Consider the following 27,944-nt stretch of genomic DNA (forward strand, 5'->3'; position numbering starts at 1 on the left):
TTCGTGGCCGCCGCGGTCCTCCGACTTTTTCTCGCAGTTGTTACCGCAGCGTCATGACGGTCTTTTTTTCGCGTCTCGGTGGACCCAACCGGGCTCTATGTAACCCCAAGAAAGCGAGACTGACTACATCTGTACAAATAATCATGAGTCGGTGGCTGAGAGCATAGCGAACGAACGAGCAGAGCGCCATGCGGCTGCCCCCAGCGCTTCTGCAAGGGAAACAAGGTACTTCCGAGCCCGGAGAAACGGTAAGACTGAGTTTTCAACGCCTGGCCACTCATTGGAGATGTTCAACAGCGCGGAATTGTCTTGCCGAAGATGGTAGAGTGCATTGTAGATCGCCGGGGGACAGTTCAACCGGCACCAGCATTGCATCTGCCTTTGGCCACATGCAATGTCGATTATCGCCAGATCCCTCGGGTGGTCCCGTCTTTTTCAGGCCACCAGCATTCGGCCACATCAACATCGCATGAAGTCTGAAAGTTTGAAAGGGGGACCCGCCCATTCGTGTAACATTGGGTAACGACGCAGGACTAAGCGAAGCAAGCCTGACAAGCAGACAAGGCAACAAAAATATGTGAGGCGACAAGATCCGACCGGCGATCTATGCAGATAATTCTCCGGAGGCAAAAACGCGTTTTCACATGGAAACGTGCCGTCGCACACGTTGGCACGTCGGACGTCTGAAACTGCCAGGCTGGGAAAGCGGAAGGGCAAGCCAGTATATTCTCACCTCCAGACTGATGTAGTCTCGACCAACAGGTTCTGTCTCGGGAACCGGCACTAAGGTCGTGTCGCTCGTGGGGTCCTACAGTTTGCACATTTGGGATGTATGGGCTGATGGCTGAGAGTCCACTCTTGCTGCAGCTCGATCTTCAGGGCCGTTCGAGGCCTGGCGATGTCTCCATACACTTCGGTGCCTAAGGCCCTCGTAATTGGAGTGGCGTGGAAGCAGAATTGCAAAGATGTCTGGATAGTAGAGTCGTGGCATTTGCCTCCCGCGTTAACCTGTGACGAGGAAGAGAATGCAGCATTGCACTGTACATAATGTGGGCCACCGCCTCTTCCGTCTTGCGTCAGATCATCGCCGAAAAGCCTGGTAGCGTACTTGGGAGGTCAATCTAAGCTGCACCTACGACTCTCGTCGAGCCTATGATGGAGGGTATGGGTGACTCGAGCCTGGTCGAACCGTTGTGTAAGTAACAGCGGGTTGAGTTGCAGGGGCATTGCGCTTGTCATGACCGGAGCGGTCCTTAAGAATCGGCCATGTGAGAATCAATCGAGATCCGATGTTCTGATGTCCTGACCGACATCATCGCACGCCAATTGAGCAAGCAACCGTCCGGAGTCGATGGGGTCCCCCGCTCGCTGTTTACCTATTGCGCAAGGCTTTGGCACCGGGGCTTATTGTTGTGATTGACCGGTAGTAGACGCGCTCTGCTGGCGCACCATCATATCAGAGGTTGTGTGCGAGTAGCTGTACGTCGTGGCAGCTTGTGTCCTCCGGACCACGCACAGGTGCGACGTCGGTCCAATGGCCTTTCCCTTGGCTTGTTGCCCGAGAGATATTGGGAGACCGTAAGGGATGTGCACTCCCTTATTCAGACCACTTATTGACGCCAGGAGCTCCCTTACCGAGGGTGCCAGAAGGCAAGGCCCGGAGCGAGATGGAGTTTGGGGCGTGGTCAGCAGGCAAGATGGCTGGGCAAGGGGATTGGTTGTCGCGGATCCGTGTGGCAGGTTAGAGACGTGATGGAGGGTGGGCTACATTGACGCCAGCGGTCGCGTGGGCACTGCATAGGAAAGTCGGTGTCGTCGTTGTCGCGTTGAGGCCATCGCCGCCGTCGGGTCCAAGTCGACAGTGCCAATGCCAGATTAGATTGCTGGCGTCCGGATGTGGTGGCGAGCACGGATCAGCTCCTCGATCCGGGAGCGACAGCCCCAGTCCCAGCCAGCGAGATCTTTTGGGGCCGCATCGTGAGACAGGGCGACAGGGTCGACTGATTGGTCTGAGGGCCGTCTGTTTCCAAAAAAGTTGGGCTGGGTGTCTCGAGCTCGCAGCTTAGGTGTCGATTTGGCCCCGCCATGCCCCTCTCCGAAGGTTCCCAAGGTTGCATTGGGGACAAGTTCCCCTGTCTGTCACCCCCTCCACCACGATGTGCCGAGCACTTTGACTTGACCCCTCTGGGCCCCTCTGGCCCTCTGCCCCTCCACCATCATCTTCGAGATCCTCATTGCTGTTCCATTTCGGTCCTCGGTTTGGGCACGGGTCAGGAACCGATGGATGCGGCGCTGCAGGTCTGATAGCCCAACTTGCAGGCCGATGAGGCGACTGTCCAAGCCAGCATCTGACTCGTCGTCTCGTCGTGACCGTTTTCGCACGAGGCCGACACGCGCCGCATGCCATCATCGTAAATTGTTATTACATATACATGGTGACCTGGCGGAGGGAGGCATTGCTGGGGACACCTGCGGCGTGTGGGGGGAAAAAAGCCAGGAGGGCAAATTGTGAGGTGAGACGAGACGAGACCACAGCCGGCTACAGGGGCAATCGGTCGAGATGCGTTTGCTCTGCAGTCAAGCAGGACAGGACAAGCTGAAGTCCAGGCCGTTTCGATGAATCGCACATTTGATCGGCTGAGCCTGCAGTGGCGGGATGCAAGCTGTTAGCTTTAAGTGGAGCATTTGATGTCACACCTAAATGGGAGAGTCGACGGAAGGCAGAGGGTGGTGGAGCGGAGGGCCAACCGGGGGAGAGGGAAGGAGAGGGAGGGAGAGAAAAGAGGAAGGAGCAGCACAGAAACGGCAGGACTCGTACCCATGAGAATATCCAGTGCGTACTTGTCCCTCCAAGGCGTTCCTACCGCATTCCGTTTCATCAGCCCATTTGATTAATCAACTATTGTTCGTCCTGTGTGCTCTCTCGTCCTGTTCGCTTGTGGCACCACACAAATGGTATTTACATCCGCATGTTGCTGCCCAAACGACTCTCTCTCTCCTCCCTCTCCTCTTCCCTTTATCTCGGCATTGGATTGCGTCGCATAGCATAGCCTCTTTCCGAGCTTGCTCGTTCTGCTTCAAAAACCCCAGGGAACCCCAGGGAACCCCACTGCAGATCGCCCTTGCCCCAGTCAATTGCCTTTCTTCAACGCTTACCCCGGAGATCCAACTGGCGGTGTTGTGCCCCTCTACTGGTCCTATCCTTGACACAGATCGCCAGCGCCTATCAAACCCAATACTCTGACGACCTCTTTGTCTTTCATCCCCACAACACAATACGACACAACGCCACACACTGACCCGCCGGGTTTCAAGACAGTTCAACAACATTCCATCTGCTGCCGCTTTGCTCTGAGCGAGAGCCTGTCCTGGACAAATCACTACAGTATTCCTTCCCCGAGCCGTGCAAGAGCAGCTTCCCAACTCGCCAAGCAATCCCATTCTTGGTGCCAGCCAGGCCGCCGTTACCCCTCCTCTTCTACGATGTTCTCCTGATTTGATATCCTCGCTTCCCTCAACACTCATCTCCCTCCATCGTTCAGCATGGTCGGAAGTACAGATGTCGAAAGATTGCTGTCTACAGGCACTTGGACCCAGAGAGCTAAAAATCCCGGATTGTAAGCGCACTTCTGTAGCCGTTGAGCTGTCGGCCGGGATCCTGGTTGCTACGAGTGCTAACAGTGGTTGCTTCTCCTCAGGTCTAACCCGGTCCGAGCGAACCAGTCGTCCAAGCTAGAGCCTCTGAACCCAAAGGGCCCAAGATCGTACAGGTCTTCCACCTTCTTGGCCCGGCGTGTTCCTTTCCCTCCGCCTCCCAGCGTCGAAGATGAGGCTGCGTCGATCGCCAAGGAACAGGGCAGTTCTGTTGTGGGCGTAATCGACGAGGAGCCCAAGTGCAGGGGCGATGTCGAGCAGAATCCCATCATCCTTCCCGTCCCTGAGTTCAACCCGGAGCGCCGATATGTGCTCGTCACACCGTCTGAGACAGACGATGCCTGTCTCTCCGACACTGCGGCTGAAGAGAGACCTGTCTCGACCCCACGCACGGAGTATTCTGCCAACACCAAGATTCCGCTTGACCGAAAGGCAGATGAAGCGGTGCGGCCAGAGATCCAGAGACGCAGATCAAGGGTTGAATTGCCTCGAATAGAGACCGACGTGCCGCCTCCGCGGTCCAAGACTCCATCCCACTTGCAAAGAGCCAGATCGGCAACCTGTGTTGACCAGAAACCCAGAGAGAGTCGGGACTATTTCAGCCCGCACCCAGAATCAGCACGGCCCGTTGTAAATGGCTTCTTGTCGCCCGTCATCAAGCACAGCACCAAGGGCCGTGACAGGGCGTACTGGGACTTCAACTCGGGTTCTGAAGGCACAAGTCCCCGAGGCTCAGCAAGTGGCTTGAAACCCAGTTCTGCTGATCGAAAGGGGCTCGAGGGCTATGCGAGATCACCTCTCTCGACCAGCGCGGCAGCGCAAAGACGTACCCACTCTGCTATGGATGTACCAAGGGAGTCGAGAAGGACGGCAGAGCGAAACAGCTCCTACAGGACCGAGCAGTCCGGCCGGGCGAGGAGGAGCGGCCCGCCATCCCCAACTCTGGACCAGCGTCAATTGCCACCAAGATCGACCCGCAGAGACCTTTCTCCGGCGAGATCGCATACGCCACAGCCAAAGCTGAGCCGACGGAAATCCAGTTACAACAACCGCCCGTCTGTGCCTCGGGAGGATGATCACGGGATTTCGAGTGACGAGGACCGAGATTATAGGAGGTCTTGCACTCACCACAACCGCAGGAAGTCTATACTGAACCCGGGAGATCGTCCGAGTCTGCTGAGTCCTGGACCAACCTCAATCTCTAAGACAAAGTCACGACCTCCTTCGCCCTTGCCATCCCCCAAGTCATCTCAGGCATACCTGCCCGACTACGACTACCAGGACAACCCCCGAAGCTCGACCGCGTCTTTCAGCACTGCTAGACCCCGGCACAGAAATGAAACCGACAGGCCCGTGTCCCCGTTGTCATCAGGAGACTCTTCACCTCGAGCGCATTCGCGGTTGACAGTCGGTGGCTCCGGTAATCGGCCCAGAGCCGCCTCCCGGACACCGAGTGTCAGGTCCAACACGAGTACCAGCAAACCAGGAAACACGCCGGCGTCCGTTCCTGCTCACATCTCCAATCCAGCGGCCATCATGATGGATGACCGGAAGAGACAAGCGATGCCGCCATCCCCAGCCTACTCTCGTCAGGGCTCCTTGGAGGCGATTCACGACGCGAAGGATTATTGGCAGCCAGAGCCATTTGACCCTGACCAGAATCGCGTTTCCCCTCGACACAGCGCGAATAATGTAGAACCACCGGTTGTGTCGTATCGTCGCTTCTCCGAGGACGTCAGCGCAGGCACCAACCCCGGCCTGCCGGATTGCCCCATGAAAAAACCGACTATCGGATATACAAACTGGCTCACGCTGCCAAGATGTGACAACTTCATTATCTGCCTCTCCTGCTATGAGCAGGTCTTCTACCACACTGAGTTCCGCGATATGTTTTTCCAGGCACCATACCGCTCCAGGGACAGAGAGGTTTCATGCGATCTTGGGACTTCGCCGTGGTACCGAATCGCCTGGCTGATGACACGCAAATACCGGCGAACTGACCTACGACTGATCCAGGGTGTTTCAGACGTGCTGTCCAAGGAGAAGGTCCCTTGCCATGGAAACGCACGAGTCACGCGCATGTGGTATTCGATCATTGACCCGGACACACGGCGCTGCATCACCGACTTCCGCGTGTGCACCCCCTGCGCCAAGGCGGTCGAGACGCTGTTCCCGAGCCTGATGGGCGTCTTCGTCTCCAAGGACCGGCAGGCGGAGCCGAAACCCGGCCGATGCAGCCTGCATTTCACGCCGAACCGGACCCGCTTTCTGACGTACTTTGACGTCTTCGAGAAGTGCCACGATGTCGCAGTGGAGACCAAGTCAGCCCCGGATGTCCAGCGCCTCGCGGACAACATTAATTTCTGGGCCAAGGTGGAGGAATGCCCCCGTGACGAGCCCCTACGCAACGCCAGGTGGTACACAATGGCCTCGGTCCCGGAGATGACGGTTTGCAAAGAGTGCTTCCTAGACGTCGTGTACCCGGAGCTGGTCGCCGATATCGACGCTAACACGGTCACTGGCTCTGAGCGGCGGTCGGTCGTCCGGAACTTTTACCAGCAGCCAGCGACCTTCGAGGAAACTACGGTGTGCCAGATGGCGAGCCCTGAGATGAAAGAGGTGTTCCGGCGGGCTTGTAGGAGGGACGATGGGATAGACTTCCTGGATGACCAGATCAGGAGAAGGTTGGATTATTATTAGTCAGTGGGTCGGGTCCTCTATATGAAGGAAATCTCGGGTGTGAAAATGAAAGTATGATGCCATTTGATGTCAAAAAAAGAATAGATGAAATGAGGCATGACGTGGAACGAATAACGACACGAGACAAAACCATAATGATACATGTAAGAGACTGTCTGATACCTTGGACTTGTTGAAGATGTTATTATTGCGTGATATATTGGTGTTGATGAACAATCCATGGCACAAACACTACCAAGCAGTGCATTGAGCAGGACAAGGCTAGAAATACAAACACATTAGCCTGAGACGGTAGCATAAGAACAGGTCTACAGACAATAGATCCACGTATCGTAAATGTACAGTCTCTGCAGCATAGCTCTGCATGTGGTCAATTCACAATCTGCAGAATACAGGTTCTGGGTGTGAAGAAAAGAAACTTGCCTTACAGCTGAGCACAAACACCCATGTGCCATTTGTCGTGTCCATGGTGGCATGCCAAGGTTTGGGTGGTGGCAGACCAGGAGCAAGCAGGCGACTAACGAACAGTGACAGGGCCAATAGCTTCTGGCGCTCCTCGAGGGATCGCACAGAGAGGCATGGCTGGCCCACGTAAGACTTGATCTCGATTGAGGCAGTCTCAACCACCCAGCCTGGTGTCCCGATCTGCCATTTCTCGGCGTCTTGGGGGAAGGAAATAGGTGCCCAGCCCAGCATGGGATGCCGTCGCCTCGGGAAGGGAGAGAGCATCAGGAGCAGGCACACCGGGCACGCAGGTACCTATGGCCGGCTGGACCATCTTTTTGTCAGCTGTCGTATCGCAATTGGCTTAAAGGCGCTTTTGTCATTGAAAGCACAGGTGGGCATGATGAGCTTGCCCGCCTCTGCTCCGCGGGGTCGTTTACATATACGGAAACGCGGCAGGTGCAGGGCATCCATCCTATAGGACCACCTGACGGGCCGATCACCAACCGCGAGGGCAAGTACCTATGGCCGGTTGGGGCAGGATTTCAAGGTAACACTCGAGATACGGTCGCATTTGCTTCATTGCACGATCTCGCAGCGGCTCTCACGCGCGTGTGTGGGTGGGTGCGAAGGTGAGTGTGTGCATTGCCTCTGTCTGTCTCAAACGAAGTGATGCCCCCCCCTGTCGTTTTGACTCACGCTCCCCCCTCTGCATAGGAAAAAAAAGCCAATCACGCGTGCGCCCACGTAACGTTAACGCATATTAAGCCCTCCTCCAACTAAGCATGCTTATATAATATTTTTATACCTTTTATATATTTTCTTTATATCTTTTTTATAAGTATTTATTTTATTATTAAGTATTAAAATAGCTTATAAAAGTAATTATAAAAGAGATAATTAAAAATTAAGAAAGGGGTGTATATGCTATATAAATATGCGCGGAGAGGGCTGTTTCTTTCTATGCAGAGGGGGGAGCGTGATTAAAACGACAAGGGGGGGGCATCACTTCGTTTAAGACAGACAGCTGCAGCCAGGCTGCCCTGCAAGGAGGCCGGCCTGTTGGTAGGAGTGCGATATGGCCAATCGTGACTGAGGCCTGGCTGCAAGTCGCTGAAAGTGGACGTGGACATCTGGAGGCGGCTGCGGCGATCCTGTCGATGCCACTGGCGTGCATGATAATGCATCACATACAAACATATGGAAGCTCTTAACAGTTACAGGGGATAGCAAGAAATCCCAACTGTCAAGAGTCTGTATGTTGCGATGAAATGATGCCGCAGCCGGTCTCGTGCAGGTATGCGCCGTAACTCTGACCCAGGTACGTCCGGGCCCTAGGCTCTGGGACAATCCAGTTGCCCCCATCGACTCAAGCTCAGCCACGCCGGGAGTGTCTACGACTCGCGGCTTGCCATTCTGATTGGGTGGCCAGGCACTCGCCCGCTGAATGTCCTTCTAACTCAGCACCCTACAGCGCTGGACCTTCTTGCATCGGCACTGTTCTCTCTCTGTCTGTCGCCCTGTGTCCCATGCTGCTCCCCGTTCATACATCAGTATATAACACAGAAGAAATCCCGCCCATTGAGTCTGTAGAACAGATCAAGAGAAAATGCCACTACTCTACTTGCTTGTCCCATCTAATTACATGCCACTTCCACCCTTAAAAAACTCATCAAGTCATCGTTGATACAACGCTCCACACGCTTGTCAACAACAACAACTACAACCACCACCACCACCGCGTGATCATGGCATCAGGCACAGATGGTCCGTGGTCCTTGGATCTGAGCACTTCGGTTTCAATATTGTTCGGCATCTTCGGCATGGGAGTTTCACTCCTCAACTTGTACTTTGCTTGGGAACAACTCGATCACGTGCGGGTGTGAGTCCAAGGGAAAGCCATGCTTCCACTTCACCCATAATGCTGACGCTGCACAGGATTCGTCGTCGACGAAGGAGAGGTATGCAAGAAGTATGGGGGAGAGGTTTGCTTGGGTACCAGCCTATTTCACGACAAACACTGGTGTTTTGGAACGACTCATGAGTAGTTTGAGGAATTATCGTATTTCAACAATGAAGTTCTGGCGTTTGGGCACTGGAGGCGGCACCTGGGAAGGCTTGCGGCGATGCATGGCGTGATAACGGGAAGCTTTCTTTTTTTATGTCCACTGCAATGAATATGGCTGACTATGTAAGCCTGCCTATTAAGCTCACTCAGTGTTTGCCACGGCATCTTTAAGACATCTACTTATATTGAAGACCGACCAGGCATGCAAAGTCGTTGAAGATGGACGGGCACCTTCCAGCGATCCATACCATGTCCAAACATCGAATGTATGTGGTTCTTGTGGTCATCGGACTGGAACGAATGCTTCCTTTCGGCCTGGTGAACGATTGCCTCGAATTTCTGCTGTGGCTGACGACTTCTTATGGTCTAGGTCCAAAATCCCCACCACTAATGCACCCACTTTAATGAAGCACTCGGGCCTGCCTTCCCGCCAACGCGCCGACCTCCGAAAAAAGAGCCCCGCATTTCCCGCACGTTGTCTCCGTTGGAGTCCGTTGGAGACCGTTGGAGACCGTTGGAGACCGTTGGAGACCGGAGCTTTTCCGGAGGTCTGCTACGTCCGGACTTTCACACCTCATTCAAACCTTAAATGTCTTCAATGCAAACTGGATGACTGTGAACCATGAATTCATGATTGAGAAGACCACCAAGGAACATATGGTACTACGGACTTCAAGTTGATATCATGGTCTTTACGTAGTGAAGATGCTGGGCTGGGTTGTGGTCACCCTGGTGCTAGCTAGGCCTGGGGTTTGCTCCGTTCTGGCTTTTCTCGGTCGATGGTCTTGACCTGCAAGGTGCACTAAGTAGCACCGGCTTCCTTGTTAGTTACAGCTGTCACATTATTGGTTGCTGTCTTCGCGGCCAACTCAGGCTTAAAAAGCGATAGAATCTCATCTACGCTCTCACCAAAAATATAGAGTTCAATCCCTTCAAGTGCTGGGGTTTCGCTCTTGGAGCTAGGTGCAGGCAGACACAGCTCCTCGTGATACCTTGGAACTTCAGCGTTGGACCGAACTGCGTGGCAGGCAATGTCCACCCGCTACGGACCAGTCCAACGGGCACATAGAGGTGAGATTTTAGACTGATATCAGCTATCGGTCTGATTACACTCCGAAGAGTAACAGTAACATGGGGATTTCGGATTCAGGGAGAACTTGATCCACGCCAGAAGAATGCAACTGTACTAGTAGTCTGGGCCGATGGTTGCTCACGACCGATTCGCCCTGCCAAAGACGAGATTGCCTGCCGCTGCGGATCACCTCCTGACCCAACATTGAACATTGAACAAGCGCGGGCACGCGAGATCCCAACTACGCCGTACCTAGTGATCCCCGATCCTTCGCCTGGACTGCATGGCATAGCCACACGCAGGCCCTGCTGATTCCGGGCAACATGGCTGCAGCACGGGCGATCGGTCTTGCTTGGCGACCCGGGGAGGGACACCAACTGCGAGGCACAGGTTGTCCAACCTGCAGCTGGCGCCAAGCTTTCTATCGTGCAGCGTTAACGCGTCCTCTGATTAGTGCACCTGGGACTAGGTGGGATGTTGGCAGCATCCTGAAGACTGGCCCTATGTTGTCACTGTCTGACCGACGTAGTCTCGGACCCCAGGCACTCTGCCGCCGGCATCAATGTCACAGCGATCACGTATGTCAGAGAGTCACGCTTGCTTGCAGTAGGCGGCTCAGTCTTTTCTATATCTGAAGAATCCGCTCTCCTAATCGTTGGACATTCCATCAAGACAAAATTTACCTTCAGTTTCAGTCCCAATCCCAGTCCTGTCGTTTTGCCTGCGCAAGTTCACGCTCAAGGCAAGGGCATTATTGCTGATCATACCTCCCGGCCTCCACTGCATAGACACGAGTAGAGCCACCAAAAGAATTTAAGGCGTCGTCGAACGAGCCCCAAGGCCACTGCAATCAGACTTCTAGACCGAAAGTCACCCACTAGTCATGTCGAATACCCAGGCCTCGACCTGATATTGCCACTAGAGTAATAACACAAGAGCCAAAGAATCCGACGGAGACAGGCGGAATCCTCAAGTGTGCTACAAAAATAGGATATCCGCCCATACCCACGCCAGTGTCACAATGGCAAGCAGCTTGGATGACTCGTGGTCCTTAAGTCTCGACACGCTCGTGGCCATCATCTTTGGACTGGTCGGTGCTCTCAGCTCTCTGGCAAACGTTTACTTTGCCTGGGGACAACTTACGGCCTGGGAAGCGTGAGTGGATACTGGGGGCCTCGGGTGCGGAATGTCGGAATTCCAACGTTGACTTGTCACCTCAGCAATCATCGAAGAGGGTATCGCCGACAAAATAGTGAATGGCTCGGGAATTTGTCTGGACAGGCACCAGTTGAGCCAGTTATGGTACATCCACATCACCATATGTTTGTGTAAGCTTGCGTTGAACTTTGGATTTATTCTGATATCGTGCTCATCACTGAGGGAATACAGGTAGAGGATATCTGGAACAGGAGTGGTTCACAACAACATTGGCCCTGGCGAATGTGAAGAGAAATGCGCAAGTGTTCTGCGACATGTTGATGAATTACATCAGATTGTATCTCTTGATGTAGCCCTTCGTAATAGAAACCTTTTCGAGTCACAACTGGACAAGAGTATATAAATTCTATGAATCCGCACATTGTCAACTGTCAGGCCAAGCCAACGTGAGAGAGGCATTATTTACAGGTAATGAGATGATCTCTGAAAAACACGGGTAAGTCACAAAGGACTTGGATAGCCTTGTTTACGGAAAGGTTGCCACTTCATAACTGTCAAAGCGTGAAGAGCAGGCGATTCATTTGATCGTACTGGTACCAAGTTACGTCGGACTTAACGTAGAATGAGATAAATCATTTTGAGTATCATTCCTGGCTGAAGAACCGATACTCCTTAGAGCTATGGGACCAAAAATAAACCGTGCGTGCACTTCGAGGTTGTTTCAACGGGGTGACGAGTTGAAAGCAAACAGACCATCCTCTGGTCACATAATCACCACCTTGAGCCTTGGACTCCCATTGGCGGTCATCCACCGGATTTGTAAAGATCCACAGTACACCAGGCGCGTGGTACATACTGTGACCTTTCTTCGTATCTCGAAAGAGTACTACACTTCACAGTGGGAGGATTTATAGATAGTGACGCCTCGACAGGAAGAAGTAAACGTGTGTTGAATGCATACCTAGATAGGTGCAAAATGTCGGTTGCTCGCTCTTTACCACCGCTTGCTGTACCTCGCGCCCAGCTGGAATGCATGCACTTGATGACACACATCCGTCCACGACTGAATATTTGCGGCAGCAACGGCAAGAATAGCTGATTGGCTCACATTAGAGTGAAATACAAGGACTTGGCACAGAGTAATGTTTTCTTGAATGACAAGGCCGCCAATCAGGGCTTGTGTCCCAAGGCAAGGGGCTGTGCGACCCCGCCATCTCAAATGTCCCGCAGAACCCAGGATAGCCCCTCATGTGAGCCTGACGCTGTACGGTTTTCGGCCTAGCGCTAGCGTAGAAATGCAACAGGGGGGCCATGCCAGTGGAGCCTGGACCTCCTTCCCGTTTCCTGCACTTACGACATACCACATCTTACAAACTCGGCCCACGCCCTTATCCCCCATTCCCTCTATATTTACAAACTCCCCGTCACCACAATGGCACTGGCCAAGTTTAAATTCGCCCCCCTTCAAAAGACAGGCTCCTGAACACTATAGTCTATAAAACTGCCTCCAATGCAGTCCTCTTTCTCTTTCTCTCTTGATTCCCTCGCAGTCCATTAGATCGTTCTCAGTCAGTTGATAACACCCCACCAATGGCCCCATTTGCCCGCGGGGATGCTCCTCTTTCATTTTCTGGCCCCAATGACACCGTCCCCGTCATGCAAGACCCAAATGGTCCCTGGGAAATGGACTTGAACACCTCGGTCACCATTATATTTGGCATACTCGGCCTCATCTTCCAAGCAGGGCAGATTTGTTATGGACGAAGGCAGATGTAAGTAGAGCTAGAGCCGCCTGACGCCACACAAGCCAGTGCCTATTCTCCCCACGTTGCAGCCAGATCATTTGGCGATGCCATTGACAATGTGACTGTAGAACAAGAATGCCATTGCAGAACAACATGGTACAAAGCACGGAGACGGTCTTCAAAACCCCCCGACGCTCCCATGCCACAGCGTGGCCAGACGCGGCCGTCGCACGGCAGCGGAGGGTGTTCGCAAGGCATGCGTCCGCGGCAATGGTCACCCCCAGTAGAAAACCCTCCCACCAGATATCCACGACAACCCGACAGAATGTTTGGGAGATGCACAGTGCCGCCTCCACCAGACGTTATACGCAGGAGGCAAGCTCAGAACTATTCGAACCGAGGTCAACGGGGAGGGGCGCCGGAGTATTCTGATCGTGCAAGTTACCTGTCCCGTTACGACAACAAGCAGAGTCCGCGGTACCTGGGTCAAGGATATGAGATTTAGAGGGCCTGTTGATTGACTCGAAGGCAGATGGTGGGAATGTACATAGCATACTTGTTCGCTGGAGGATGTGTACGGTGTTCTTGTTGATGTCTATGTTTGCATTTGTCTGTATTCCAATACTACATGTTCACAGCGGTTGCGACCTGTGCTGCTAATGTTGTTGTTGTTGATGTTGTTGTTGCTGCTGCTGCTGCTGTTGCTGGACACTGTTCACACGCGGCGGCTGGACCGGCTGGGCCGGCTGCCAGTGTTGATGTCAATGGCCATCTGCCATAGCAGGATGGTGATCTTGTGCAGGAGGTTGAGGGAAAGGGTGGGATGTATGGTATGGATGGCATGTGGCATGGGATGGTTGGACAGTGCCAACTGGAACTGTGTTGTCGTCGTGAGCGATGCTTGGGAGCTATTCACCCGGGTTTATAGACCCCGCTGTTGCCCTGAACAGATTCAGACCCTTTGCAGCACGGATTTCCCGTTTGGGATGAGTGATAACCTTTGATTGGCCAAGACGCAGGCCTCCCTGCCCTTTCCATCCGCACTCATCGACCCCGCATCCCGGTCCCTGAGCCCGCAGCGAAAGCATCACCACCCCCTGGGGGCCGAAGCAGGTGTAGAATAACTCATGTCTCGCAGCCAATGGCTTTCAGACTCGAGATTTGTGAACTCCGACCGCCATGCCTGTATGGAGGTCGTACTAACCTCTCGGGGCTCCATGAACGGGAGTTGGTCCAATGACGCACTGTTCCACTTACTGGTAGCACGTCGCTGGGCTGCTAACCCTGCAACTTGGGAGACTTTACCTAGGCGTGAAATCAGCATGTGGGCTAGAAGCTGCAGGCTGGTGCAGAGCAAGCTCAAGCTGCCACCACTTGGGCCTGACCTCCTGGTGGGCACTTCGCTGGACAGGTCAGATTGAGTCTTGGGAACCCGAGGCTGCCATTCGGCCGAGTCCGATTTGCCAAGGTCGAGAAAACCATCTACGGAGCTCGACTTCCCAACCAAGCCTGTCTCCGGAGCAGCCGCCTTCTTCCGAGTATGGACGTCAGAATGGACGGGGAAAGAACACTGGCTCGAGTGTGGGAGCCAGCGCTCAGGTGCTAGTTAAATGTTGATGAACGGTGACGCGCACAACCTGGCATGAAGCCCAATCAAGAGGGGTGAAATTGGGGGTGAAATGGGAGTGCGCATGTATCTGTAGGCAGGGGGTTGATCATGGCTTGATGGACGATTGCAGTGTCAGATCGCAGGCCTAGGGACACGCAGGCAAGACGGTGGCATGGTATGGGTGGATGTTGTGGGTGTGCTAGGGATCGATGCAGCGTCAGACAAGGATGTCGACGCAAAGCGGTCGCCCAGACCAGTTCGAGGTCGAGCTGGTGGCTCCGAACGGCGCGGTCCATTCGACATGTCCGACGACATTCGAATTTACACCCTTCTGAGATAGTACCTTGATTGTTCTTGTTGCCCAGGTTCTCAATAAACGTTGCCCCTGGAAAGTTACCGTGAACGACACGAGGCCCGACTTGTGTACTCCATGACATGCACGTCGGTCAAAGCAACGCTCCCCCAAGCGAGACCTGGGTTGCGACAAATCTTGACTGACGGCGCTGAGGCATCCGAAATGTTGAAATAACAGAGGGCTGCTGGGAACAGTGCGCCTCGGGGGTCCTCCGCGTTTCCTCGCGCTAGGAGTACCCTCTGCTTACGTTGCGCCAGTTGGCGATCGGGCACTTAGACACCCTAGCCCGAGGCGCGTCTGGGCATGATGTGGGCAGGGGCTGAATACCCACGGTGTCGGCAGCGAATGGGTGGCCCATCATTGCGACCTATCTCGGACTGACCATCAACGGGGCCTACCTGAATACCGGGTAGCTCGTCAGCAGGGCCTAGGCCTACTTAAATGGGTTGCCCAAGACTGATTGGTCGTCCGCCCGCAGTCGCTGTTTCTGCCATGCCATGCCATGCCACGCTATGCAATGCCATCCCGTACCATGCGCTGCCATCCCGTGCCATGCAATGCCATCCCGTACCATGCCATGCCATGCCATGCACACCATTTCCTGCAGTAGCTCACATAGAGGCAAGAGAAACAGAGGCCGCTGCATCGTAACAGGCTTGTGGCGTGTGGTCCCAGACAGTGATATTGGGATGGCACCTTCTGGTACCTCTTCAGCAGCCATCACTCACAACAGATTGCGGGTGATGAGTCCGTTTTGCGTCACGATTCGGCCGAATTGGAAGAACGAATAATTGTTCGGTGCAGAGTTCTCCTACGGCAGGGCGAGAAAAGGTAGGCTACGGCGATGGTTATCATCACGCAAAGGATACGAGCATGGCATATGTGTGCACATTGGAGAAGCTTGAGATGACGGATAGCTCACCTATAGCCTGACCTGGGCTGGATCATCAGTGGGACCTCGACCCCTCCCCGGGCGATGTGGTGGAGGCTCTGGACAGTCCCATACTGTGAGAGAAGGCAGGTCCGTCCAAACAGAACAAATCTCGTCTCCACTTCATGCTATGACCCCCGACCAATCACTCGACCGTCCGGAGGAACTTCGGCCAAGGACAAGCCGGATGCAGCTTCCTCTGCTGTTCCAGGCTCTGGGTGACGCTGCGGCCGACGCCCGGGGAAGTGGCTTAGATCCAGCAATCAGCTGAGCTAGAGCTATAAGTCTTCGCGATGTTACTAGCACTGGTGACACAGGCGCAATGGAGGGCTTTCAGTGGTTCTATCAATACCTACGATATACCCCGTGCCTGCAGGAGGGCCCGGACAGTTATTATATTGGATGAGCAGCCCCTTGTCAAGTGTGGTTGTGCGGACTTCAAGACAACGCCATTACACACTCTCAGAGGCCTTGAATTGTTTTATAAGGCAGTCCGTCTTCCACTTCCAAAGATTCCATTCATGCGACTCAATTTCCAAAATCCAGTCTCTTGGTTACTCATCATTGAAAGCCATATAGTGTGGACAAGAGCGAAAACTCATTGCAATTCTCCACTGCACATCGAAAGCCTGGGCCTCGCCGCGCTGTGCCACCTTGCGCCATTGGCTCTAGTCCCTGCACTCCTTTTGTTCGATATCAAAACCCTTCCTGCCCGGGAATAGAAACATTGAAGGGGCATAGCATCTCATGTCAAGGCCATATCAACCATCAAATCACCAGGGCATCAAGACATGGCACCAATAACCCTACCACACAACAATACGATCCCCTTCGCCACTTCTAATGGGACGATCATCCTCGTTCAAGGCTCAGATAGCCCCTGGGACCTGGACCTGAATACACTTGTCACCATCGTGTTTGGCGTCATCAGCATCGCTTTCCAAATAGGCCACATGTACCACGGGACAACGCGAAAGTGAGTTTGTCCCATAAACTTGCAGCCGATGCAAAGCTGACGATGCCTGTTAGGAGTAGAACCACCGGGACCGCTCATGAAGACGTTGAAAAAAATGGACCCAGGCACCCCAGGGACGGGCAGGGAACGTTTTTCGGACCGCGCCATCCTCCACATTATTGGGATGAGTCCCAAGACTACAAGACTGGGAGGCCGTTGATGAGTCAACCGTCTTCGGCCGCGCACATCCGCGGTGTGGCTCTCCGAAAGCCTTCGTACCACGATAACAGCACGCAACTGGGCACCAGGAGTGTTCCTGAAGGGCATGTATATCGACGGCATCCCTGGCAGAACAATGAGTGGACAAGTGGGACGAGTCCATGGCCTATCCCCACTGAGCCTGCCCTTCAACGACAACACGCTCAGCGTCGCCAGCCGGGGTTTTTCTGAAGACTCGTCAGCTGTCTTGAATCCACGGTGCGAAGGATAGGGCAGTTGACGGCGCTCCGACGGATAGCGACAGGTTAGGCAAGGTTCCTCGGCGTAAGGCACAAGTGTTTCGTTCCTTTCTGTAATTCTCTTCACGTGCCAATTGATCCGGGGTTTCCCTCGTCTTTCACCAGCATCTCGTTGTCCATGCGTGGTAATTCTGAGCGTAAAGACGGTTGATTGAGAGACTATCCGCGAACCGATGCACCGCAGAATCCCAGCAGCGCCCTACTGCGTCAAGAACTCCTCGATATCCTTATCCTCATCATCCTCCTGCAGCTCCTGCAGCCTCTTCTCCTCGGCGTCCAGCAGCTTCTTGACCATGGTCCTTTGCCTGCGGCGTGCCTTCTTTCCCCAGTCTGTCGCGCTCGACGACGACGACTTCTTGCCCTCGCCCTCGCCCTCGGCGTCGCTGTCGTCGCTGTCCTCTGGGATCTCGATCTTGTGGCCACGGAGCTCGTTGGGCGACAGCTTCGCCTTCGCCTCTGCCTCCACCTCGGCCTCGGCGGCCTCCTTCTCGTGCTGGTTCATCTGGGCCTTGCCGCCGAGCTTGAGCAGGTACGGCCGGATGAGCATGTATGTGCCGACGATGATGACGATCCTGATCCACTTCTCCGGGGACATGCCCTCGAGGGTGCCGCGCAGGTTGCGCGTGAAGCGCTCGTATGCGATGTAGAGGAGGTTGGTTATGCCGTCCATGGTGGGCGGTTTGTGGTGGTTTCGAGGACAGGCGGTTTGAACTGGTTTGGTGGTAGGAAGACTTTGAACTCGATCGTCGCAGTTGAGTAGTTCGGTTTGTTGATGTACAGCTTGCCAGCAGGTCGCCAGACCGAGACGACAGCGAGTCAGGATTTGTATTCGGTGTGGGAGATTCGGGAGTGGGTGGGAGTGCGGGAATTTCGACAGCTTTTTCTCGAAGACATGTAGTCCAGTTCGCGCGCTCCGAAGCTTGGACAAGAGAACGAACGCACTGACGAAGTTTGCGACCTCCACAGCTTCCTCGGCACTGGCTGACAAGCACGCTAGCCACAGAAGCCGATAGGCCTGGGCCCCACACGTTGCTCCGAGCTACCTAGGTAAACAGGATGCCTGTGATTCGCTCGGGCTTCACTGACAACCTTTTGAACTGCCCAGGGGTGGGACTTGGCTCTTTCTTGGCCAAGCAGCCCTCAACGCGACGACGACTCTTTCAAAAAGCTGCCATCCTTGGAGGAGATATCGTCTTGAGTACCTTGTGGGCCATATCATCAACTGTCGCCCTTATCGAAGTTGGTTGCGTCTGGGTCAATATGGCAGATGAATCTGAGGAAGACGTTCGCGAGGTCAGTAAATGGCTGTCTTCCTAGACACGCGCCTCAGACGCGTCGTGCACTCTCACCCACTGACACTCGTCAACAGCGCCTCAAAGCCGCACTATGGTTTGCAGTCGGCAAAATGGTCGACGAACAGTCTCTGCGACGCAACAGGAATGCCACACCGCAGTTTATCGGCGCTCTGACGGAAATGGTTTGGACTCAGATCGGTGAGCACTCTCGAGTTGCTGTACTTGTTGTGCAGCCACAAGATCTGACAAGTGGAGCAGAGAATGTTGCCATAGATTTGGAGAGCTTCAGTCGCCATGCAGGCCGCACCTCCATCACCACTGACGATGTTCTGCTCCTAGCTCGGCGGAATGCAGACTTGAACGGCATCATTAAGGACTTCGTCGACGAGCAGAAGGCAGCCAAGGTCAGCAAGGGGAAAGGAAAGGCCAAGTGATGAAGGACCAAGCAGTGACATCAGATGCCACATTGAGGAACATCGTCCAGCATTCAAATGGCAGCGGATCCGATCGAGCCGCGGCGCAAGTCTTTGCGCCGATCACGCCCCCCTGTCAAAATGCCCGCTCTGTGGGTTGGATGGGGAAGACAGAGACAGACGCAATTCCTCGGAGGAAGATGGCCCTTGCTTCGGACACCAATGGTGGATTGAAACTCAACGATACGAGCGCTGCACGGCGTTCCATTCAAACATTGCCGTTGAAAACATGTGCCTCAGTTCGGGTCCGGCAGTGATAGCCACGAGTCGTGAACGGCCAGAGCAGAAGAACGAGTCTCTCGGAAAGATTGGGAAAAACCGACACCAGTTTCCCCGACGGACGACGAATCTTGGGGAATCTGTCCGACGGATACCGGCTTGAGACTGGTATCCACCACGCTCCATATATCCCTTACGCCAGAAGGGACCCGTCAAATAAGACACAAACTGCCTACCCGGGTTTAAAGCAACGGTGTCTAGCCTTACATGGTCCTGGGCTTTTTGGACTCAACACCGTCTAGTGAGCATGTCATGGCTCAGGATCACCGACTTGGCTGCGACCACGGCAAGAGAAAGCTGCAAATGTCTAGGCTGAATTATGAGCACAAAAGCAGAGAGAGGTGCAGTTCTGTTGAATCCTTGGCCACTATTCAACCTCTGCCAGTTCATCAGTTTAATTTTTCATGTCAATCAATTTCAAATACGCGTATGCAAGCAGCCTCAATACGCTTCGTACTAGAGCATGAACGATTATCCATGCATGAACCCACCGCGAGAGTCAGGATCCTTCTGCAATAATACCGGGTACTATCACTCAGTGATTAAACTCCTCCTTGCTGTAGAGGTGAAACTTTGATTTCCAGTCTTCGATACCCCAAGACGCTTGTCAGTCGAAGTCTGGTTCACACGCGCAAAGGCAAGACTTGCCTCGACAAGAGGGGACTTGTCGTTGCCGCATCTCTGCCGGCGCTACCAAGCTCCACGAACGAGATGCTTTCATACTTCATAGGAGCCTTGTCAGGCCACTACCCTCCTGATCACGCTCATGTAGGAAAGCTTATCCCGAGAAGGAGGTCCCGGTTGCAGTCGCGGAACCGCAAAACAGAGGGCCGGGATATAGTTCCCGGGGCCGGAGCGGCCCCGGCTGCAGCCTTTGATGGCACTTGTCATGCACTGGCATATGCAGCAGGGAAAGGCAACAGTTCAAAGATTATAGGGTTCGGATGGCGGAAATCTTCGCGTTTTGTGCGGTCGCTTGGGGGCCACGGCATCGTCAGCATCGCTGTCATTCATGTAAGCTTCTGTCAGCCACGCCCGTCAGCACACCGGCCCGCCATGCAGTGGATTTCTCCCGGCGGAGCACAGCAGTACAAGATGAACAACGGGCCCTGTCAACAGCATTATTAGAGCGATGCCGATCCAGCCCGGATGGCCGCTTGAGCGCCTAGAATGGCGACCCCCATGATTATCGCAGGGCTCGAGCATGGCACAAGGATGAAAAGACAAGGGGCCCGGTGATACGGTCTTATCCGCCGGAATGGTGACGGCGTTGGGCTAGCGCAGCCAGACGTTGCAGCCCTGATGAGATCACCTTGTGCAACCCCAGGGGTATTTACAAGCCCTTGAATCCTTCTCAGTCATCCCTGAGGGCACTCCGGCTTCGAAAAAAAAGAATGACTTTCCTGCAATGCAACTATTCCTTTCTCTTCCTGTTTCTCACCGAAGAAACAAGTCCGGAACGCTCCGAGGCAATTCCTCGGAAATTTCCACCCATTCCCTAGCCCATTTCCGAGTGGTGAGCGGAAACCAGCCCAACCAGCAACCGACCTTGGGCACCGGACTTCGGAGGTGGCTGCCCCCACTTCCCAGCTCATCCCTCGCTCGCTGCCCTCAATGACCCAGATGCCGACTCCGCCCCCGATCTCAGACTCGTCCAGAGGCCTGAGGTTCAGGGCCGTGAACGATCCGACACACGAGCAAGACCCGGGGCCCGATCCGGCGCCGGCAATGGACGACATTCCCACGATCAGAGGAGGGGGAGGCCGGGCCAGTGGCGGCCACGGCCACAGCAGGGCTGATGCGGGCCCCGAGCTCACGCGCCGCGCCGTGGGGCCTCGGCTCTACCACAAGAAGTCGAGGATGGGCTGTCTCAGATGCAAGGCTCGCCGAGTAAAGGTGAGTGAGTTACTTGTTCTATGCTATGCGTATCCTCTGCCACGCCCAGCAGCAGAGTGGGGTGTGTCACCAGGGCGGACGGGGGTCATTGTATATGCACGTCTTGTCATTCGTCCAGAGACCTTGTTGACCTACTTCTTGTTGTCACCGGCCCTTCACTCATTCTCACTCGCCCATAGTACAAGACCCGACCGCCTTGGCCGTATCGAGGCGGGTTTCTACTACCAACTACTGACTGACATGCCCGTGACATTGTAGTGCGATGAAGCACACCCCGTGTGTAGCGGCTGTAGCCGCCACATGGTGGAGTGCGTCTACCCCTCGCGCGGAACTCCCTCCCAGGGCAGCAGCCGCCAGGACGCCGCCGCCATCAGCCTCCGCGTCACCCGCGCCGAGTCCTCCTCCGGCCACAGTGACCAGGGCTTCTCGCCGAACGCCTCGTCGGCGGCCTCCACGCACCCCGGCTCCGACTCGTGGGCCTCCCGCACGCCGGGCCCGGAGCCGCACTCCCTCCCCGTCCCGGTAGAGCCCGGCGGGTTCTCCCCCATGACGCCCGGGTACACGCCGTACTCGGCCAGCCGGGGCCTGTCGCCGCCCCATCTCGGAGGCTACCCGCCGTCCGGGGCCGGCGGCGGTACCCTGCCCCCGCTGGCGAGCCGCGCCGCCTCCGTCGTCAGCAGCAGCTCGTCGTCGCAGGCCGGGAGCATCGTCCGCGAGGCGAACGACTACCTGTCGCACCTGACGGACCCGGAGATCCTCGACATCCCCGAGTCCAAGGAGCGCCGGATCTGGGAGCTGCGGCTGCTGCACAACTACATGGTCAACTTCGCGCAGCAGGCCGCCACCTCCAGGGTGGATCTAGGGCTGGGCCCACAGCCGAGGCCGTCGCAGGGGGTGACGCCCGAGGACGGCGGCAGCGGCGAGGCGGCGGCGGCGGCGGGAGGCGGCGCGTTCGGGCGGGATTCGTTCCTGTGGGGCCTCGAGATCCCGCTGCTCGCGTTCGAGGACGACGCGATCCTCTACAGCATGCTGGCGTCTAGCGCGCTCAACATGTGGACCAAGAGCGGCGACGCGCGCGAGCGCGACGAGCTGCGCCTGTGCCAGCAGAAGTACCTGTCCATGGCCCTGCGCGAGCAGCGCCAGGCCGTGGGGAACCTGAGCCGCGACAACGCCGACACGGTGTGCATGTCGTCGCTGACCATCCTGCAGAACTCGTTCGCCCTCGTGCAGACGCTGCCCGTGCGGCCCTGGCAGCCGCCGCTCGAGTGGCTGCGCATGGGGAAGGGCGCCGGATCCGTGCTGACGGTCGCGAGGGGGTACCTTGGCCCACCTTCTGGCGGCGGCGGCAGGGGGGACAAGACGACGCGGTTCCTCAACAGCATGCCGAAGATGGACCCGGACGAGATGTTCACGCCGGCGAACCGCGCGCACCTGGCGTGGGTGCTGGACAACGACCGCGGCGGCAGCGCCACCGCCGACGCCGTGGGCGTGGCCGGGGCCCGGGGCCGTGGACCACGAGCTGCAGGACAAGGTGACCCTGGGCGTCTACAACCGCGTGCTCAGCTACATCGGCGCCGTGCAGAAGGCCATCGCCGACGGCGAGCCGCTCAACACCATCTGCCGGCGCTTCATCGGCTTCGCCGTCTGGATGCCCGAGGTGTACCACGACTTCCTGACGCAGCGCCGGCCGCGCGCCCTCGTCACGCTGGCGCACTTCTTCAAGCTGTGGATCCCCTATGAGGACTCGTGGCTGATCGGCAAGACGGGCGAGAATCAGGTCCGCGGTATCCGGGAGGCCCTGCCGCCGCAGTGGAGGCACAAGGTCGACGGGATCTTCGAGGAGTATCATTTGAGCGTCGGGTGAATGGGCTTCGAAAATCGAAATTGCACAATATTCAACAGGACGGCTACACGGCCTTGTCGAGCCACGCATCACAGGGCACCGCATGTCTACAGCCGAATGAAAGAGCCGTGACAGTGCCACCGGCTTGCTAATGCCATATGATGGCTGCAGGAAGTCTCCAGCCGAAACCGACGCTCAACAAGTCACCGGCCATGCGAGATAGAGCACGGAACAGGGGCACGCGACGGACAGAACCGACGCAGAGAGGGCGGCGGCATGACTTGCGCAGCTGTCGCCACGACGATTCGAAAATTCCAGGCCCGGCACTATTACAAGCAGGGAATACACGCTTTGGTCGACACGATACACAACAAAGCAACAATCCAGCTGCGGAGAACGATTGGGCGAGATTCTGCAGCTAAGCGGCTCATCGAGCGCACTCAGGTGTGGATAGGGACGCTGCTGTCCTGTCGCGTAACTTTTATCCACATCGACGCCCTGTCTGAAGACAACAGATGTTTCTCCGCGGAAGGGCAAGTAGAAGCATGATAATCACGTGCAGCCCGCCGGCTCACGCTGTCGTGGATGGAAGCCGAGCCAGGACATTGCAAGTGGAGGTTGTATGAAGGTTTCAACCTGAGGCATCCCACAAATGTGACTGAACGAGACACAGTCCAAGAATGTAACATACCTAAATGCCCAGTCTGGAGGCCGCGGGGGCCACAGGGACTAAGTCAGCCATCTCGAAACAGAAGCACATATAGGCTGATCAAGGCAGTCTAACAGGGTACGGCAAGAGAGAGAGAGAGAGAGAGAGAGAGAGAGATCGATCAGACTCAGTAAAGAAAATACAATGTTTGGCATCAACAGACCGTGTCACGGGTCATCAGTTAAGCCATGCAAAATTGGTTGAATCATCATGCGATAGGCACAAACACATGTGTAATGGCTTGCGCTAGAAGAAATGCCACAGAATTGCTTGAAAGCTTACCATGTTTTGCGCACGCCGTTGCAGCGGCGATCGGGAATAACGAAGAGGGTGGTCACGCGACCACCAAACAACCCAGCAAACACATTCCCCCAGTATGGTATGAATTCAGGAGACTGAGACGAGACGGTGCTGAGGCATGCATGTGTGTGTGTGTGTTCGCGTGTTCGCAGGTATAGCTGATCGATGTCGGAATAAGACACGTTTTACCTTTGGCACAAAGAGAAAACGAAAGCAGAGGGGAAGAGGTTTGGGCCTCTTGTTCAGACGCGGTAGGTATTAGAAGGAAGGGGGAGGGGGCCTTCCCCGCATGCTGTACACATGTGTGCTAATGGCCTGACCTGTCACCAACCCGGGCCGTTGGGGACCCACGGCTACTTGCAGGGGCGGGGGATCATGGCCCAAATCACACTCACGTTTACTCCATCTATTCCGGCTTGTCGATTACCCGGATGAAAGACCAAATGTAACGACAACATGGGCTCCAGCGAAGGAAAAGACATCGAGTGATGTTGTGGGTTGTGAGCGAAGGACACACAATTGCGTCGCCCCCAACTTGAACTGGAGCTCAGCCGCACAGCGTACAGTAGTAGCTCATTGCTAGTTATGCCGTGCAACCCCCCCAAACCGGTCATGCATACTGCGTTGTGCGAAGGAGTGGCTGCCAACGGTTCCGGTCGTCTTCCACAGCCACATTGCCGGCCTCCAATTTGCAAGAGGTCGACCATTCAGCTCGTTGTCCAGGCTCGCGCGGGTGGCTGGTGTGAGGTCACTGCTGGACCGCGCAGATGCACATTTAATTAGAGCGCGCACAGCACAAGTAGAAAAAGCTGCCAGTGCTCACGTGTTCGTAAAATCAACAAGGCTGTCAGTTCTTCCTCTGACCGTTGTTGCCTCTGTCTATTCAGAACTCATGGATTCTCAGCAGCCCTTATTCTTTTAATTCCCTGTTTATTTTCTTCAGGTTTGACACGGACTCAGCCGCGACTTTCAGAATGGACCCACTGACTGCGTTCGGGCTGGCCGCCAACGTGGTCTCCTTCGTCTCCTTTGCATCTGGCCTGATCAAGACGACTGTCGAGTTACACCGGTCTGGTTCTGACGCCGAAGACGATGTTCTGTCACTGGAGAAGGTCTACAGAGACCTCGAGACCCAGAGCAGCGAGTTGGAACGCACTGCTCATGGCAACACTCCTCCGTGGGTCCCGACTCCGGATGAGTGTGAGGCTGAGAAGACGGTTCTTGCGGTCAAGAGGCTTGCCGAGTTATGCAAAGGGGATTGTGATGAGCTGTTACAGATCACCGACAAGCTGCGGCTGAGAAGGGGTGACCTTGGAAGCAAATGGAAGAGCTTCCGTGTCGCTATAAGGAAGGTTTGGAAGGAGGGTGACATTCAGGACATAGAAGAACGCCTCCATCAGAGACAAGCGACGTTGACGCTCTATATCTGCACGCTCTCTAGGTATCACCTCCATATCATTCCCGCGCGAGTCCAAATCTCAGCCTGTCGAATCTGGGATGCAGCATGAGACGGCACTGACGATTCGGTAGCTATTATCACAAGAGTCACTCCAAATTGCAAGACCAGAGCGTGGAGCTGCAGATCGACCAGAATGAAAGGCTCGAAGAAGTCAAGAAATCGTTGACCCGATTTGAGCAGATGCTTGCAGACGCTCGCAATGACAAAGACGCCAGGCTCATCCCATTCCGCAATTATGAATTACTTGACCAGCTTCTCAGGCAATTTTGGACTGCCAAGGATCTCCGCAGCAAGTTGCGGGGTATCATGGCGTCCTTGCAATTCGAGGCTCGTCCTCGAAGACACGAAGCTATCCCCGAGGCCCACAGACGAACATTCCGGTGGCTACTTGATAGTCAAAACAGCGAGGATAAAAATCAGCATATTTCAGCCAAAGACGACGACCAAGGAAAAATCACATTTGTCCAGTGGCTTGAGTCGGGGGACGGGATCTTTTGGGTTTCAGGAAAGCCAGGCTCCGGAAAGTCGACATTCATGAAGTTTGTTGCCGGCGCAGCGAGGACCCATCAACTTGTGTCTCGTTGGGCAAGTTCGACTATTATTGTCGCCCATTATTTCTGGAGCTCTGGCTCGTCGATACAGAAGTCTCTGGAAGGACTTCTCCGATCGTTACTCTACGATATATTTCAGCAGCGCCCAGATCTCATCCCTATTGTTTGTCAAGAACGGTGGGGGGAGTTGGATGATCTGAACTTCCCTAACGGAAGATGGTCGCTACGCGACCTAACGGAAGCCTTGAGGAATATCACCAAGGAGGAGACCCAGAAAAGAATTCATATTTTGTTCTTGATTGACGGCATGGATGAGTTTGAAGGAAGCCATGATGACCAATTCGAATTAGTATGTCTTATTTCGCTCCCATGGCCCCTTATTCTGATCCTTAAAATTCGGCAAACACTGAGGCTTATTTCTTTTGGACAGTGCCAAATGATGTGTGATCTAGCTCGATCTCGGCATATCAAGTTTTGTATATCAAGCAGGCCATGGAACGTATATGAGGAGGCCTTCGGCAGAGGGCCAAAGCTGTACATCCATGACTTGACACAGAATGACATCAGGAACTATGTTTCTGACCGTCTTTGCGAACATCCACAGTGGCCTTACTTACTGAATTCAAGCCCAACCGACAGCCAGTGGCTGATCGAAGCGATTGTCAACCGCTGTGATGGGGTTTTCCTCTGGGTATTCTTGGTGACGAAGCTACTGCGCGAGGGAATGACGAATCGAGACCGCTTCCCGGATTTGCGTAGGAGATTGGAAAGCTTCCCCCGGGAGCTCAGACCCTTCTTCAGGCAAATACTGGACTCTGTGGAACCCATTTACCACGCAAAGAGGGCTGCTATGCTCCGGATTGCGCTCACAGCAGAGAAGCCACTACACATGATCATGTACGACTTGCACGACCTGGAGCATGACGACGAGTACTACTATCGACCAAGGCTTATTAAGCCTTTTACTTTGGAAGGGCTTTCCCAAGTCAAGACCCGCATAACATATCACCTGGATAGCAGGACGCGTGGCTTGCTTGAAGTCTCACCTACCTTGGAGGTCACCTTCCTCCACCGAACCGTGAAGGACTATCTTGCCAGCGAAGGCCTTTCACACTTGCCGGAAATAGACCTCCCGAGGGGCTCGGGTCGTAAGTTCAGCCCGGAGCTCAGCATACTGCGTGCATACGCAGCATGGGTCAAATGTGCGGCTCCAGATAGACTACACCGATATAAATTTGCCGAGTACTCGTACGCGGGTGGCGGGAGCGGGATTTACGGCATCACGCCGAGCATCATCGAGCTCACGACAGATCTGATACCATATGCCGCGCAGCTGGACAGGCAGATGCCCGTCGACCCGCGCCTGGGCGAGGCCCTGGACGACATAGACAGCAGCATCGCGACCCTGATATCCCGGGCCAGGTCACGCCCGGGCTCCTCCGGCGAGGAGGCCTGGAACGAGGACAGATTGTTCGAGGATTATGGGATCTGCGCCGGGGGCAAGGGGTCTCAGGAGGACTTCGCATGGGCCACGAATGTGTTCTTCCGGGAGCGACTCGCCAAGGCAGGCGTTACCAACTACGTCGCCGCCAAGGAGTTGAAGGAGCCTACCACGGGAAGGTCTCTGGTCGCCCAGAGGAGCTTGGCCGACGACCAGTATTGGTGGAATCAACGGGTCTGGTTCGCCTACCTCCAAAGCTTCCGTCTTTTCAGGGGGTTATGGGAAGTATATGCGATTCTGTTCAGATATTTCCTGTTTTTCCTGTTCCCATTCACACTCCGCCTGGGCTCATTTCTCATACAATGTCTTCCACCATTCTTGAGTCGATTAGTTATCATTCCTTTTATGTCCAGAATAGCCAAGTACGCCTACGCAAACAGTTACTAGAGGGGAATTGATGTCTAGAAATTGTAGAGCGAGAAACCTTCC

At 55.0% G+C, this 27,944-nt stretch overlaps 7 protein-coding genes across 7 annotated transcripts; 6 read left to right on the forward strand and 1 right to left on the reverse strand.

The window, feature by feature from the left end:
• Nucleotides 1–3,543: 3,543 nt before the first annotated feature.
• Nucleotides 3,544–4,730, forward strand: INS49_014729 (uncharacterized protein; the record flags this gene model as incomplete). Its single annotated transcript, XM_043175419.1, has 3 exons — nucleotides 3,544–3,617; nucleotides 3,699–4,098; nucleotides 4,464–4,730. 3 exons carry the CDS (start codon nucleotides 3,544–3,546, stop codon nucleotides 4,728–4,730), a joined length of 741 nt encoding a protein of 246 aa, XP_043020376.1.
• Nucleotides 4,731–5,190: 460 nt separating this feature from the next.
• INS49_014730 (uncharacterized protein) lies at nucleotides 5,191–6,354 on the forward strand (the record flags this gene model as incomplete). Its single annotated transcript, XM_043175420.1, has 1 exon — nucleotides 5,191–6,354. The coding sequence occupies one exon, from the start codon at nucleotides 5,191–5,193 to the stop codon at nucleotides 6,352–6,354; it is 1,164 nt and encodes a 387-aa protein (XP_043020377.1).
• A 10,173-nt stretch (nucleotides 6,355–16,527) lies between these two features.
• INS49_014731 (uncharacterized protein) lies at nucleotides 16,528–17,141 on the forward strand (the record flags this gene model as incomplete). Its single annotated transcript, XM_043175421.1, has 2 exons — nucleotides 16,528–16,712; nucleotides 16,766–17,141. The coding sequence occupies 2 exons, from the start codon at nucleotides 16,528–16,530 to the stop codon at nucleotides 17,139–17,141; spliced, it is 561 nt and encodes a 186-aa protein (XP_043020378.1).
• Nucleotides 17,142–17,408: 267 nt separating this feature from the next.
• Nucleotides 17,409–17,879, reverse strand: INS49_014732 (uncharacterized protein; the record flags this gene model as incomplete). The annotated part of the gene is made up of 1 exon (XM_043175422.1): nucleotides 17,409–17,879. The coding sequence occupies one exon, from the start codon at nucleotides 17,877–17,879 to the stop codon at nucleotides 17,409–17,411; it is 471 nt and encodes a 156-aa protein (XP_043020379.1).
• A 597-nt stretch (nucleotides 17,880–18,476) lies between these two features.
• Nucleotides 18,477–18,938, forward strand: INS49_014733 (uncharacterized protein; the record flags this gene model as incomplete). The annotated part of the gene is made up of 3 exons (XM_043175423.1): nucleotides 18,477–18,506; nucleotides 18,579–18,702; nucleotides 18,763–18,938. The coding sequence occupies 3 exons, from the start codon at nucleotides 18,477–18,479 to the stop codon at nucleotides 18,936–18,938; spliced, it is 330 nt and encodes a 109-aa protein (XP_043020380.1).
• A 1,932-nt stretch (nucleotides 18,939–20,870) lies between these two features.
• INS49_014734 (uncharacterized protein) lies at nucleotides 20,871–23,016 on the forward strand (the record flags this gene model as incomplete). Its single annotated transcript, XM_043175424.1, has 3 exons — nucleotides 20,871–21,152; nucleotides 21,411–22,634; nucleotides 22,678–23,016. The coding sequence occupies 3 exons, from the start codon at nucleotides 20,871–20,873 to the stop codon at nucleotides 23,014–23,016; spliced, it is 1,845 nt and encodes a 614-aa protein (XP_043020381.1).
• Nucleotides 23,017–24,978: 1,962 nt separating this feature from the next.
• On the forward strand, nucleotides 24,979–27,902 carry INS49_014735 (uncharacterized protein; the record flags this gene model as incomplete). The annotated part of the gene is made up of 3 exons (XM_043175425.1): nucleotides 24,979–25,356; nucleotides 25,548–25,774; nucleotides 26,642–27,902. The coding sequence occupies 3 exons, from the start codon at nucleotides 24,979–24,981 to the stop codon at nucleotides 27,900–27,902; spliced, it is 1,866 nt and encodes a 621-aa protein (XP_043020382.1).
• Between the last annotated feature and the right edge of the window lie 42 nt (nucleotides 27,903–27,944).

Source organism: Diaporthe citri (genome assembly GCF_014595645.1).
Source record: "Diaporthe citri strain NFHF-8-4 chromosome Unknown scaffold_8, whole genome shotgun sequence".
In the NCBI taxonomy this organism is placed as follows: domain Eukaryota; kingdom Fungi; phylum Ascomycota; class Sordariomycetes; order Diaporthales; family Diaporthaceae; genus Diaporthe; species Diaporthe citri.